At 38.4% G+C, this 14,923-nt stretch overlaps 1 protein-coding gene across 5 annotated transcripts in view; it reads left to right on the top strand.

The window, feature by feature from the left end:
* Positions 1-14,923, top strand: part of PHF8 (PHD finger protein 8) — a 166,738-nt gene that overhangs the window by 127,403 nt on the left and 24,412 nt on the right. For all 5 annotated transcript variants that reach the window (XM_056130102.1, XM_056130103.1, XM_056130104.1 and 2 more), the window contains one exon: positions 7,435-7,530. In XM_056130102.1, coding sequence (XP_055986077.1) covers positions 7,435-7,530 — 96 coding nt within the window. The remainder of the gene's footprint in view (positions 1-7,434; positions 7,531-14,923) is intronic.

Below are 14,923 nucleotides of genomic sequence, written 5' to 3' on the forward strand. Positions count from 1 at the left end.
TTGAGAATGCCAGAGTGGGAGTTAGGGTCTCTAGATTTCAAGAGTCTTATAGTTCCACAACTGCCCTGCTGTGGTCACATAGACAAAAATGTGAATTAGTACCCTGTTTGGGGCAATGTAAAATTTCTTTCATTGATGTTTTCTAGTTTTCAAATATAAAGGCTCTGTATGCTATTCTAACAAAACTTTCCTCTTAAGTTCTGAATTTTTTTTTGATTTTTGGTGGGGTTTTTGGAGGGATATTTTATTATTTATTTATATTAATTTTTTTAATTCCATGAAGTAGTTCACAATATTTGATTACATTTAATATTCAAACACCAATTCCACCACAATTACACCTTCCCACCACCATATTTCAGATGTTTCCATTCCGAACTCCAGCCCCTGCCCCAAAGCAGAACCAAAATAATATATTTTTTATTGTTTATTATAAAAAACCACTTAAAATTCTACAAAAAAAGTTTCCTTAGAGGAAAGAATGTAAAGATTGTTGTTTTTCACCCAGGGGCCATTAACTCCTTCTATAAGAGATCACTAAAATGTTGTTAAAGTTTGAGCCTTATGTGCGTGTGTGTATGCATATATGTATATATTATACGAAAAATATATTTCCTTCTAAGATTTGTTGCCTCCTACTTTGAACCTCATCAAATGTGGTGCAATACTCTTGGAGTATAGGTAGGGTGTGTGGTATGAAGTGTTGCATGGCTGTGAATGTGGCTGCACGCTCCAGGAATAAATTCACTCGTGGGTGAGGCTCGACCCAAGTGTGTGGAGAATTGCTGTGAGCATGGTGGCGGTTGAGTTCTCTAGGGTTTTGGCTACAGGGCTGGGTCCTGTGGAGCAGGGAGGGGTCTCACCCGCCTCCTCCGGGGCTCCCTGAGCAAAACTGCGTGGCGTGGGGTCCGGTAGCATGGTTATGGTGAGTGTCATGTTATGCTCCCTTCCGGGATAGAAGGACAGGCGATTCTGGATGGTAGCCGATGACAAGATTATCTGGCGTCAGCTAGAGGTGGCTTATATATATGCGTGACTGCTGAGTTGCTAGAGACAAGGGGATATGGGCAGTGGATCTCCGTTCCCAGTTCCGTTGAACCCAGAGTTCTCGGTCACAAAGTCCCACATATCTGGGTTTTCTGGGGATTCACTCATGGGTGGAGCTTGACCTGAGCATGTGGAGAATGGCCATGAGCATGGCGGCAGTTGAATTCTGGAGGTCTTCAGCTGCCAGAGCTGAGTTCCTTGGTACGGGAGGGGTCTCACGTGCTTTGGGTGGGAGATATTATAATGAGACATTTCTTAAGCCTTTGGTTTCCTATTGTTTGGTGATATACATAATATGTACATGTGTTTTTATACTAATATTAATTTTTATATGTTGATCTTTGTATCCTGGAACCTTGGTAAACTCCCTTATTGATTTGTGTATAGTTGATAATTGTCACATAAATAGTAATTTTTTTTCTTTTCCAATCTGTTGTCTTTTTTTCCTTGCCCTTTTTTATGACTGTGTGACTTGAGTAAACTCTCCTTGTTCCCCTATTCATTCAGTCTTTCACTACTATGAAGTTTGCTGTAGGTTATTATGTTAAGGGACTTTACTTCTAGCTTTATTTTGCTGGAAGATTTTTTTTAATTAATAGGTTTTAATGAATGAGTGATTTTGCTTACTATTTTTATTTCATCAATAGATACGCTCTTATAGGTTTAAATATTGTTATATGGGAGGTAACATTGATTGGTTTTCAGGAAACCATAGTTGGAGTCATAGGATGGAAATCATTTGATTTCTACCAGGTGTATTATTATTTTTAAGTAGTGCTGGACTAAATTTACTAGTATTTCACTAAGGTTTTTTTTGTATCTCTATTGATGAGGGATATTCTTTTATTGTCTTCACACCACTCACAACATTTCCATGCATTTATGCAATACAATTTTGGGATTTTTTATGGAGGCTTTCTCACATAGACATAAATTAGTTATTGATTCCATTTCAAGAACCTCTTTCTACTCTGGTGAATAGAAAGTGGAACGAAAAAATCCAAGTTTCTAATCATAGCTTGCTAAAATAATATGAAAAATATATACTATATTTATATTGTTTTAATCAGCCCATTTATTAATATGTAGTATTCTTTACTTAAAATCCCTTTTCTAGATAAATATTATTAGAATAGTGCCTACCCAGCTCTCTTTTTGAATAGTGTGTTCATAGAATGTCTTTTTCCATGCTTTCACTTTCTTGCTTGTTGATTTTTTTGGTATCTAATGTGAATCTTTTCTGTAAACAGTTGAGTGAGAATATTTAGGTGGGGGTGGATGGGTCATATCCAGCAGTGCTCAGGCTTACTTTTTGTTCTGTGCTCAGGCATCACTCCTGGGAGTAATTGGGGAACCATATGTAGCATCAGGGATCAAATCAGGATTGGCTGCATCAAGGCAAGTGCTTTAATCCATGTACTATTTCTCTTAGTCCATTATCTATCAATCTTTGACTTTTAATGGTGAATTCAATCAACTTTTTAAGTCATTACTGAAAGTAAGGTATTGGAATTAAAGTATACTCACAGATCAGTGGAATAGATGTGAGATCTTAGAAGTAAATCCTCACACATATGTACAGTTCATTATGGTAATGGAGAAAATGCCATGAAATGGAGAAAGAAAAGTCTCTTCATTAAGTGGTACTGGGGCAGTTGAATAGCTATATGCTCACACCATGTACAAAAATTAACTCAAAATGGATCAAAGACTTGAGACCTCAAACCATAAAACACATTGAAGAGAACATTGACAAAACACTACATTATATTTGCTTCCATGATTTATCCAGAGATTCAACTACAACAGCAAACAAAAATGAAATGGGATTACATCAAAATAAAACATCCCTGCACAGTGAAACTCCTTAAAATGAGGGGCTAGAGAAATGGATCAAAGGTCTAGAGTATATGCTTTGTATACTAGAGTCCCATGTTTGACTCCAGCATCACATATTTCTTAAGTGCTCTGGGAGTAACTGTTGAGCACCACTGCATATGCCTCACCCCCCCAAAAAAGAGACACCACCGAAAAAAATGAAACAGATTCTACTGAATGGTATATCCAATATATATGTCACAAAACTCAACCAAAAAGAAAGCACTTCTTTTAAAAATGGGAAGACAGCTGAATAGAATCTTCCCGCCAAAGAAGGCATACAAACGATGGCTTATTGGCACATAAAATATGCTTATCATCTGGGAAATGCAAATCAATATAACAATAAGCTCAGAACTGTAGGAGTGGACTTGATCAGAAAGAGGTCAGAGTGATAGTACAGTACGTAGGGTTCTTTCCTTACATGTGGCTCAACTAGGTTTTATCCGCAGCATTCCGTATGTTCCCCTGATCCCAACCTGAAGTGATCCCTGAGTGCAGAACTAGGAGGAAGTTCTGAAAAACAATGTGTCTGGCCCCCAAACAAAACAAAAATAATAAGTAGCTCAATACACTGGTGTGCCAGACTAGCATGTACAAGGTCCCAAGTTTGATCTCTGATACTACTGCATGGTCATTGAGCAGTGCTAGTGTAGTAGTGTATAGCTGAGTGTAGAAGTGCCTCGTGGTCCTAAAGTAATGCTGGATATAGCCCTGGTGACCCCTAGTACCACTGAGCTCAAGCAGCACTGCAGTTTGAGCTTAAAACATTAAACCTTAAAACATTTGGCTTACATATCAAGACTGAGTACCACCATAGTGTTTCTCACACCCCCTTAGCACTACTTGGGAGGCCTACCACCAAAAAAGTGTTAGAAATATGTCATATAGTGTAATGGAACAAAGGGAACTCTCATCTACTATTGATAGAAATGTAAATTGATTCATTCTCTATGGAAAATAGTATTGAGATTTCTCAAAATAGTGCAAAGAGATCTACCATATAATGGAGAAACTCCACTCCTAAGTATCACAAAAATACTAATCCAAAAATTTTTATACACACTTATGCGCATTGAAACCCTATTTATAATTGCCAAAATATGGAAACCCAAGTGCTCAACAACGGACGGTTAGATGACAAGGATGTGCTATATATACATACACAATAGAAAACTACTCAGCTATTAAGTAGAGATGTACTCTTGTTTTTTTTTTCAACAACATGGGTGGAACTGCAGAGGGTTATGCTAAGTGAAATTAGTCATAAGTAAAAAGACATGCTCGATGATATTCATATGTGGAATATAGAGAAGCAAAGTAAGGGCATAAATCAAATGAAAAGCCCTTGGACTCAGAATTCACAACTAATGTTATAGAGTGGCAAAGACAGGAATTAGTTAGGTAAAGGGGTTAATGAACTCTGATGAAAGGATATTGGTACTTTGGTGTGGCAAGTAGAGTAAGAGTTTAAAAAGGTGTGAAATCACACACCTAAACATACACAGTTGTTTAAACCATTACCTCAAAAATTCAGTTTGGCAAAGTGATAACTGTTTTTAGGTTCTTCCAGTACTGCTTTCTTTTGTGTTAGTTTGATTTTGTGGAGTGTATAACTTTTACATGAAATCAGTATACACATTAATCAATTTTACCAACTTGATTAACTCTCATTCTATTTTTTTGTATATTTTTATTTTCATAGTGGCTGCTCTGAGGATTGCAGTTAATGTCCTAACTTTTTATAATTGGTTTGATCAACACCATGTAACTTCTTTAGCATTTCTAAGTTTAGTTTTAATGACAAACTCCTTTGCCTGCTTTTATTTTTTGAGAATGTTTTAATTTGCTTTCATTTTTGTTTTAATTTGCCCTCATTGTTCAAGAATAGTTTTATCAGAAATAGTATTCTTGGTTGACAGGATTTTTTTCTTTTAGCACATTAAATATATCATTCTTTTGCTTTCTGGCCTCTATTCTTTTTGATGGTAAATTAATTATTAATCTTTATTATAATTTCTTTTTAGATGACAGGGTAATTATTCATTACTGTTTTCAAGGCATTTTCCCTTGAATTTGCCTAATTGACCTTTTCTTTTTTTAGTACCATTTTTCAGTTTACTCCAAGGTATAGCAATGACCATTTCAGTAAACATAATACTGAAACAAATGTGTTTACTGCAGAGATAATTGACCTTTTCAATGTAATGTGACTTAGTATGGATATCTGAATTAATCCTACTCAGAATTTTCTAAGATATATATATTGTGATGTATCTTTTAAAATGTGATTTTTTTTGCCCTTTCATATCTTCATGTAGTCTTTATGCCTCTTTCTCTTCTTTCCTTCTGGAAATCACATATTAATATATCAGTTAGCTTAATAGTGTTCCACAGGTCTCTTTATCTGTTTTTCATTTTTCTTTGGGGGGGGCTGGCTGGGGTTTGTGCCACATATTATGGTGTTCAGAGGCTGCACTTGGCTCAGAGGTTATTCCTAGTGGTGCTTGGGGGACCCTGTGGTGCCAGGGTTCAAACCTGGACTTTCCACATACAAAACATGCACTCAACCCATTGAGCTATCTCTCCCTTTTTCTTTATTCTTTTTATTCTTCTGTTTTTATTTATTATGCTTATTTATTATGATTTTTAAAAAATGAAAAATTAATTGAATCACTGTGAGATACAGTTACAAAGTTGTTCATGATTAAGTTTCAGTTATACAGCATTTCAACACCAATCCCTTCACCAGTGCACATTTCCCACACCAATGTCCCAGTTTCTCTCCAGTCCCTGCACCGTGCCTCTATGACACTTTACTTTTCTTCCTCCCCCTGCCTCTTTCTCTTTCTCTCAGACACTGTAGTTTGCAATACTATTACTGAAAGGGTATCATGCATATAACTTTACCTCTTTTCAGCATTCCGTTCTTGTCTAGAGTGATCGTGGATCATTTCCAACTATCATTATCATAGTGGTCCCTTCTCTGTACTAACTGCACTCCACCTTCCCCTTTGAGGCAAGCTTCTTACCATGGACCAGTCCTCTTGACCCTTATCTCTATTGTCCTTGAGTATTATTCTCATACTTTGTTTTTTCTATCTTGCAAATGAGTGCCATCATTCTATGTCTGTCTCTCTCCCTCTGACTCATTTCACTCAGCAAGTTACTCTGCATGTCTGTACATGTTGTTATGCTTTTAAAATATTCACCTTTGTTTCTTTTATTTACTCAGACTTTGTTGTTGAGCCTCCTCTAGTGAATTTTTCATTCAAGCCATTGTATTTTTCAGTTTAAAAATTCTTTATTGGTTCCTTTGTAGTTCAGGTGATAGGGTTACAATATTGTCAATGTTTAAGCTTTTGATATATACTATTGTTTCTACTGCCTCCAAATCAGTTTCATGTTTTTATCCCCTTATCAATATTCTTATTTTTGTTGAGACATGGTTCTCTTTAAGAAGTTTTTCTAAACTAACAGACTAATGGATCCAGAATTACACCACATTTCTTTTCTTGTAATGGAAAAACCTTTTATGTGCAACAAAATACCACTGGCAGCCTTTGGGAGTATTAGGAAAGGGAACATTTTGGTGATTTTCCCTCTTTTCCTTGCCTTTTGTTGTTTATATTACTAGAGGTCACATGCACTTGATTGTGTTGCTCATCAGATGTTGCACACTTCATTGCAGTGCTTACACTCTTTTTAGTTGTACTTGCTAGGTCACACACTTCAGTTGTGGTACTTGCATATTTAGTGGCCTTCACCTGGTCTTATGTTTGTGGTATACCAGATGCCACACATGTTTGTGGTGCTTGAGATCACGAAACAGCAGTGTCATTGGTATTGCACTCAGCATGTGGGATGTACCAGGGATCAAACCCAAGCACAAAAATTTGTAAGTCTACAACTGTACCTCATGGTGTTTCACTAATAAAAATTTTAAAAAATAGTTGTTTATATTGTACATAATGGTATACTTAGATATACATATATCTACTTAATTTTATAGTTTCATGTGCTTTATCATTTACATCATTCATTTATAATATTCTTGTTCCCAGTTCAGTCCAAAATATCTTTTTGTTTCTTTTGAATAATTTTGTATGAAGTAAGTCTTTTTCTGTAAATTCTGCAAACACAAAGTCTCAACAGTATGATTAGTCTCCTTAGCTTGAAATTAAGTAATTCATAGCTTTGTCCTCACAGTAAATTGGTGATAAAAGATTTTCCAATTAGGTCTTAAATACTATATTACACGTAACTCCAGTGTATAAGAGAAGGCTTCTTATACAAAATTAATCTAGGAAATACTCATAGCTATTTCCAGTAATGTATATAGGAAGAAAAATGAAAAATATATGACAATTCAAGGATTCCTGCATTTAAATATGGATTAAGTAAAGGATCCACTTTTAGATGAGTGGGAGTTGCTTTGATGTAGTATCATTTTGTGTTCGCACTTCAGGATGAGATCTCAATTTACCCTGCTTTTCCCTCTCTCTACAGTCTACCCTTCATTGGAGTCTGATGATGATGATCCTGCTTTGAAATCTAGACCCAAGAAAAAGAAGAATTCAGATGATGCTCCATGGAGTCCTAAAGGTATTCTGTACTTGAAATTTGCAGGTAGTAGAGAAAAGTAGTCTTTCCCAAAAAAGTTAATATAGGAGTATATGATTGAACCATTCATTTGTTGTTTACTCAAACATTTGGGGTCTTTATTGGAGGCACCCCTGACTCTGTTCAGGGATCACTCATGGCAGTTTTGGGGACCATATAAGGTACTGGGATACAAGTTTGCATTGGCCAATATGCAAAGCAATCACCCTACGTGCTGCACTATCTCTCTGACCCCACCTTTCGGGGAGTTGGGCCACATCCAGTGGTGCTAACAGAATTATATGGGGTACCAGGATCAAACTTGGATCAGCAGCATGCAAAGCATGTACCTCAACCACTGTACTGTCTTTCCAGTCCAATTTACTCAAACGTTTGTTGGAAACCTGCAGTATGCCAGAAACTGTGTTAAAGGTGCTAGTGTAATTGGTAATGTAGAGTTTTTTGGTCTGCAAACATATAGGTAATGGAGCATGTTGCTTCTGTTATTATATGACTTGAGCTGAAAAGAGTAAGACATTAAACAATTTTTACCAAGGAATCTAAGGCTGTAAGAAATTTTTGCACCATCATCCCAATACTTATGAGAGATTGTTGACCAAGGAAGGAAAATCTGTTAACTATTGAGTACCAGACTCTGTGGATTATCATCATTGTACATATCTGAGAAAGGGAGAAAGGACCAAACATGATGGCCTCTGATCTGTATTGCAAACCATAATGCCCATAAGTAGAGAGAGATTAAGAGGGAAATTGTCTACCATAGAGGCAGGGGGAGGGGTGGGACACAGAGGGTAGGTAAGGGATACCGGGGGCATTGGTGGTAGAAAAAGTACACTGGGGAAAATCTGAGCAAAATATAATGCCCAACCGAAATGCATCTGGACTGTCCATTTAACCAAGGTGCTATGCCACCCTGGGAGGGGAAGGGTGTTTGTCCCTCTGCCTGTCCCCCCTTGTGGCAGCAGCATGGTGGCCTCCATCTTTTAGAGCCTAATAGACAGCCAGGTATGAGACTGCATTGACAAGGCAGGCGGAGCCTCTTGGGATGGGGGTTGGAATCAGCCCTGCTCCCCACTCTGACAAGGCCCCGGGTTGCCACCCAAAAACGCCTCCTCTGGCTCCTGAATGACCATGATCCCAGAGGTACACAAACCAAGCTCAGAACCCAGGGGCTTTTGGCAATATTCCCTCTAGGCTTATTACTAAAATATCAGAAATCCAAAATTGTGTGGCTGCTATTGCGGCTACACGACATCATATGCTCTTCATAATCAGCAATAGAAAACAAATTATCTAATGATGTCTTTTTGGCAGGTCTGAAAGTTGGGGAAAATTCCAAATAATAATGTTGGGTCTTTTGTCGTAATATTGAGTATGGTCAATGTAGAGAGTGAGAGTAAAGTGGAAATCTGCCACACAGGCGGGGGTGAGGGGGTGGTTGGAGGGGGGTATACTGGGGTTCTTGGTGGTGGAAAATGTGCACTGGTGAAGGGACGGGTGTTTGATCATTGTATGACTGACCAAGACTTAAACTGAAAGGCTTTGTGACTGTTCTCACAGTGATTCAATAAATAAAACTTAAAGAAAAAGAAAAAGAAAAAAGTACACTGGTGAAGGGATGGGTGTTTGATAATTGTATGACTGGAACTCAAACATGGAAGCTTTTGTTGCTCAAGGTGATTCAATAAAAAAATGAATGAAAAAAATGAATGATCATTAAAAATGGAATTTGGAGGGTAATAAAATTACTTATGTCATTGACTGGATATATTTCATGTTGAAGGGTATTGTGAGCTTTTGTTGTTTCTCAAAGTACCCAAAACTTAGTGGCTTAGTTTGCTTATTTATTTTTGCGGGTCTCATGCAGTGCTCAGGGGCCCAGTGATGCAGCATTGCTCAGGCTCAGTATTTCTGGCCATTTATTGCTACAGATTGAATTGGACTTGGGTCTTTTCACATGCAAAGCATGTACCTCTGATGCCTAGCTTATTTCCCGAGCCTCAAAACTTAGTATTTTAGAAAGAGCAACAGTAGTTATCATGTCTCATAGTTTTGTAAGTTAACACAACTGTTGTTCTTGCCTATAGAGGTGGGGTGGGACTGTATGGTCTGAAAGTGATCTCCCTGAGGTCTCTGAGACCTAATTTGGGGTGTCTAGGGCCTCTCTACTTACAGTATTCCGTTTATCAGAAAGCCAGTCCAAGCTTTTTCATAAGTTAGCACAAAGGTTTCCAGCAACAGGAGAGCAAGGGCAAACCCCAGTATGCAGGTAATTTTCAAGTCTCAGTTTGTATCATGTTTGCTATTGTCTCATTAACTAAAGCAAGTTACTTAGTTAACAATTCAAAGGATGGAGAAATAGTTTGTCTCCATTTTTAAGTTGTTGTATTTTATTTTGGGGCCACACCTGGCAGTGATCAGGGCTTAACTCCTGACTCTGAGTTCAGGGATCACTCCTGGTAGGTCTTGGGAAACCATATGGGGTGCCAGGGATAAAACCCAGGTCAGCTGAGCACAAGGAAAGCACTCTGCCTGCTGTAATACCTCTCTGGACCTCCAACTCTTTTTTTTTTAAAAAGAGTTTTTCCACTTTTTCTTAGCTTTATTGATGTTATAAGGATCAGGGTTGCCTATGCTTTTATGTGGTGTTCCCACACTTATGCTCACCAGGGTTTGCTTTCTCCTGACTGAAAAACTCACACATCTTTCAGTTGTAGTGCTTACACATAGATTGGCTACAGGACATCAGGGATCACACACACTATTGTGGTGCCAGGGTTCACAAACAGCAGAGCCACCGGGACCAATTTTATCACAGGTCGAAGGCACCAAGGATTGAATTCAATGATTTTATTACTTACAAGGCAAAAATTTTAGGTACCGAGCCATCCCTAAAGCTATATTTCCATCTCTTGATAGAGGAAGCTGCAAAATCTTACTTTGTACACAGAGAAATATGACTGAAATGAGAGTCACTGCTATAAAAGTCTCATAGAGAAGATACTGGCATCTTACTACTTGTGATTCTCTGTAAAATCAAAGGCCTGCTCTCCTAATTCAACCTTACTGGCATTTGCTTGGAGTTTGGAAATTTGTGTGGCAGGGAAGTCCTGGAGAATGTTCTCTTACTAAACAAATGTTTTATTATTTTTAGTTTAGGCCTGTTTTCTGATTTTTCTTTCTGTTGTTTCCAGCTTATTTGCAAATTGGAAACTACAGAAAGTAGGGGGACATATAAATAAATAAGAAACTGCCCATAATTTTATTATTCAAAAGCAATCATAATAACATTTTGACATATAACCTTCTAGTCTTTTATTTTCTACCTGTCTTTATATCCGTGATTAAAATCACACTTGCAATACAATAATATACCCTACTTTAATTTTTTTGCCTTTTAATCAAAATAGTGTGTATATCTGGTAGTGAATCAAAAAGTGCAGAGGATTTTAGGATGAAATGTAAGGTTTTACTTCTGCTTTCCTACCTTCAGTGCCATGCCTAAAAGGAAATTTTCAGTTTTTGTCTTCTGGTAGTTATCTCCAAAACTCAGAATAATAGAATTAATGTCTCCAGTCTTTTTTTCTTGATCTCTGGATTACTCACTTTCTTTCTTAGGATATTGGTGCCACTTTTATTCCTTCCCTCTTCCAACTTTCTGAGTTGTTCTTTATTGTTCACATTTTCAAGGTTGTTAACACATACTTTGACTTGTGATTAATACTCTACAGAAATGTAGAGTATAAGAACTATAAGAAATTTTTTAATGACTGCAAACTATTTTGTTCCAGGGATATACCTAATTTACTTAACTAATTTAATGTGGGGCACTTAGCCTAATGCCAAGTTTACACAATTACTGATAGTGCTTTAAATGAACTGACTTAGAATATCCATAAAATTTTAGAAGAAAATAAACAGTGAAAAATCTGCCTACCAACCCTGTTTTGCAGTCTTCCAAATTCCAAACAGTAGAGTCAGCCACTATTACTGGTTTCATCGTTTTTTTAAATTTTATTTTTATAAAGTTGTTCACAATAATTTATTACATGCAATAATCCAGTGCCAACCCACCACCATTATACCTTTCCACCACCATTATTTTAAATTTTAACACTACCACCCAAGCCAGCCCCCAAAGGCAGATCCTAAATAATTTATTTTGTATTGCTTGTATTAATAGTTGGCTAAAATGACCAAAAAGGTTTCCTTAGAGTAAAGTGTATGAAAATTGTTGTATCTCATCTTGGAGCCATCAAGACCTTGTGTAAGAGGTTACTAACTTGTTGTAACATATTGTAAGATTGAGTCTTGTGTGATTATATAATTTTTTCTGAGATAGGTTGCCTTCTATTTTACACCCCATCAAATGTGGTGTGCTACTCTTGATAGATCAGTGGAATAGAGTATGTGATGTCATACAGCCATGAAATTTAGGAACTAAAATTTATAATAGGGTGATAGACCTGGAGTTAAATTTTCAACTGGATGGTGACTTTGGGGTCCAGATGCATCTCTACAGCTTGTGTCTCTCTTCTGAGATTTGTCCGTCTTCAGATCATGGCCGTTAATGAGCTTATATGACACCAGAGGCAGTTCACAGGCATGAATGCCCGGTTGATGGAAGCACAGGGAGATGGGAGGAGGTTGCCCATTCCTGACTCCATGAGAGGCTGGAGATTTTGGTCACAAAACCCACATACCTGAGTTTTTCAGCGGATCCATTCTCATGCATGAGAGGCTTATACCAACCTGTGGAGATTGACTGTGAGCATGTCGGCAATTGGGTTCGGAGATTTTCAGTTGTTGGGGTTCTGTTGAGGTGCTGGGCTCTCCTGCTCCTCTCCACAGTGCCCTGGATGAATTCAACCTGGCACAGGGTGTGGAGGCATCTCTGGAACTTGTATCTCTCTGAGATTTATTTATGAGTCCTAGTGGTTTCATCTTTATCCACACTGAAATTATATATAAACAAATAAAAACACGGATATATTTTATTTTTTAGTTAGTTGCAGACATACTTTATATAGTTATGTGCTTTATTTTTCTTAGAGATTGTTTTGCATTCACGATCACGATTATGACCATCCTGTTGTTCGTCGATTGCCTCAAGCAGTAACGTCTCCTTCATCCTAGCCCTGAGAATTTTTTTAAAAGTGCCATATTCAAGGCTCTTTCAGGGTTAGGAGAATGAGCCCCATCATTGTTACTGGTATTTGGCATATTGGGTATGCCACGGGGAGTTTGCCAGACTCTGCCGTGTGGGCAGGTAACATTTGGTAGCCTGCCAGTTTGTCCAAAGTAAGAATGAGATAATAAGATGTTGCATGCTTGCGGGTGCTGGGTTTTATAGTCTCTGAGTCTTGGCTGTGATCGGATTACACGGCGCGAGGGGGCCAGTTCGTGGGTGTGACCCCTGCCTACTGGAATATGGAGGATCTGGGTGGAGGATGCTCAGCCCCGATCCAACTAGGCTTGAAGATCTCAGCCCCGGGACCCGCATGCCTTTGTTCCTCTGCTGGTCCCTTCATGCATGTGGAGAGTGGTCTCAGCATGGTGGTGGCTGGTTCTGGAGGTCTTCGGCTGCCGGAGCGCTGGTCAGGGTGGGGAGGAAAACTCACCCACTCCCTCCAAGGGGCCCCAGTGAGGACAGCCAGGTGTGGGGGCAGGAGACTCTGCGCTGTTCTCTTCCAGGAGCTGGGTTTTATAGTCTCTGAGTCTTGACTGTTGATGGGATTACACAGGTATTGTTTTCCCTATTCATTTGCAATACAGTTTGTGAACATGAATGTTTTAGAAACTTTTGAAATGTGTTGCTAAATAGCTTACCAAAAAGGTTGTGCTTGTTTACATTCCCACTGGCTATGTGTGAGTGCACTTTTTTTTATGAAATCCCCACAAATGCTGAACATAATAATTTGTTTACCTGTGAAAAGAGGCACCTCTCAGGCACCCTTAGTGAGTGCTTATCAATAAATAGCCTTAGGGTCACAAGATGGCTGCCATACCTCTGACATAAAGGATATAAAGAACAGGAAAAGTAAAAGCACAAAGAAACAGGACTGTTCAGAAGCACCCACACCAAAAAGTTCTAAATTCCACTTTAAAAAAGTTTCCTTTGGCTGAAATTGTTACATGGCCAGGATTTTCCTCCACAGAAGCCAGAAGACTATTTTTAGTGACAATTATTGCTATTCCACCAAGTCAGATTCTGTTAGCATGCCAAAAAGAGAGAACTGTACTAGGTTAAGAACAAGCAGTGTCTATATTTGTACTATTTTGATCTTTGTTAACTTACAATAGTATCTCATTTATTTATTTACTTACTATGTATTTATTTCTTTGTTTTGGGTACTAGGGAATTTAACTGAGGGCCCTATAAATATGAAGCATGTTCTCTACCACTGAGCTTCATCTGATTTAATTTGCCTTTCTTTAATTAAACATTTCCTGTATGTTTGTATTAGCATGAGAATTTCTTCTTTTGTGAAATTTTATATGGTAATTGCCCATATTTCTAACTCTTCGAAATTTTCAGTCATAGCTTTTTGCATAGTTAGGAATTAGTCATCTGTGTGTGTGCTTAGATTCAACTGGAGGGAACATGTACTCATCTATCAAAAAAAGTTGTCCAAGAACTCAGGGCCTTCTTTTAAAACTACCACATTTACAAAATTAAGGAGAACCATACAAAATATACTTAAGAATTTATGAGTAATACTTGTGCATTGATATAGAATGCTCGAGCGGGCCCAGTAACGTCTCCATTGGAGACTTTGTTGTTACTGTGTCTGGCATATCAAATACTCTCGGTAGCTTGCCGGGCTCTCCGAGAGGGGCGGAGGAATCGAACTCGGGTCGGCCATGTTGGCCGCTTGTAAGGCGAACGCCCTACCCGCTGTGCTATTTACCCAATACCTGACTGACAAGGGGTTAATGTCAAATATATATAAGGCACCATTAGAACTTGGGGAGATTCAAACAACAGTGAAATAGCATCTCACACCACTGAGACTGGCACACATCAAAAAGAACAAGAACAACCAGTGCTGGTGCACGCAGATGCAGGGAGAAAGGGACTCTCATTCATTATTGGTGGGAATCCCAGATAGTCCAGCCTTTTTGGAAAACAGTATGGTCACGGTCCTCCCATTGTTCATCGATTTGCTCAAGCAGACCCAGTAACGTCTCCATCGTGAGACTTGTTGTTACTGTGTTTGGCATATTGAATACGTCACGGGGAGCTTGCCAGGCTTTGCCGTGCGGGCGAGATACTCTTGGTAGCTTGCTGGGCTCTCCGAGAGGCGCGGAGGAATCAAACTCAGGTCAGTCATGTTGACTGCGTGCAAGGCAAACGCCCTACCGCTGTGCTATC

Source organism: Sorex fumeus, unplaced genomic scaffold (assembly GCF_029834395.1).
Source record: "Sorex fumeus unplaced genomic scaffold, SorFum_2.1 ptg000073l, whole genome shotgun sequence".
Lineage (NCBI taxonomy): Eukaryota > Metazoa > Chordata > Mammalia > Eulipotyphla > Soricidae > Sorex > Sorex fumeus.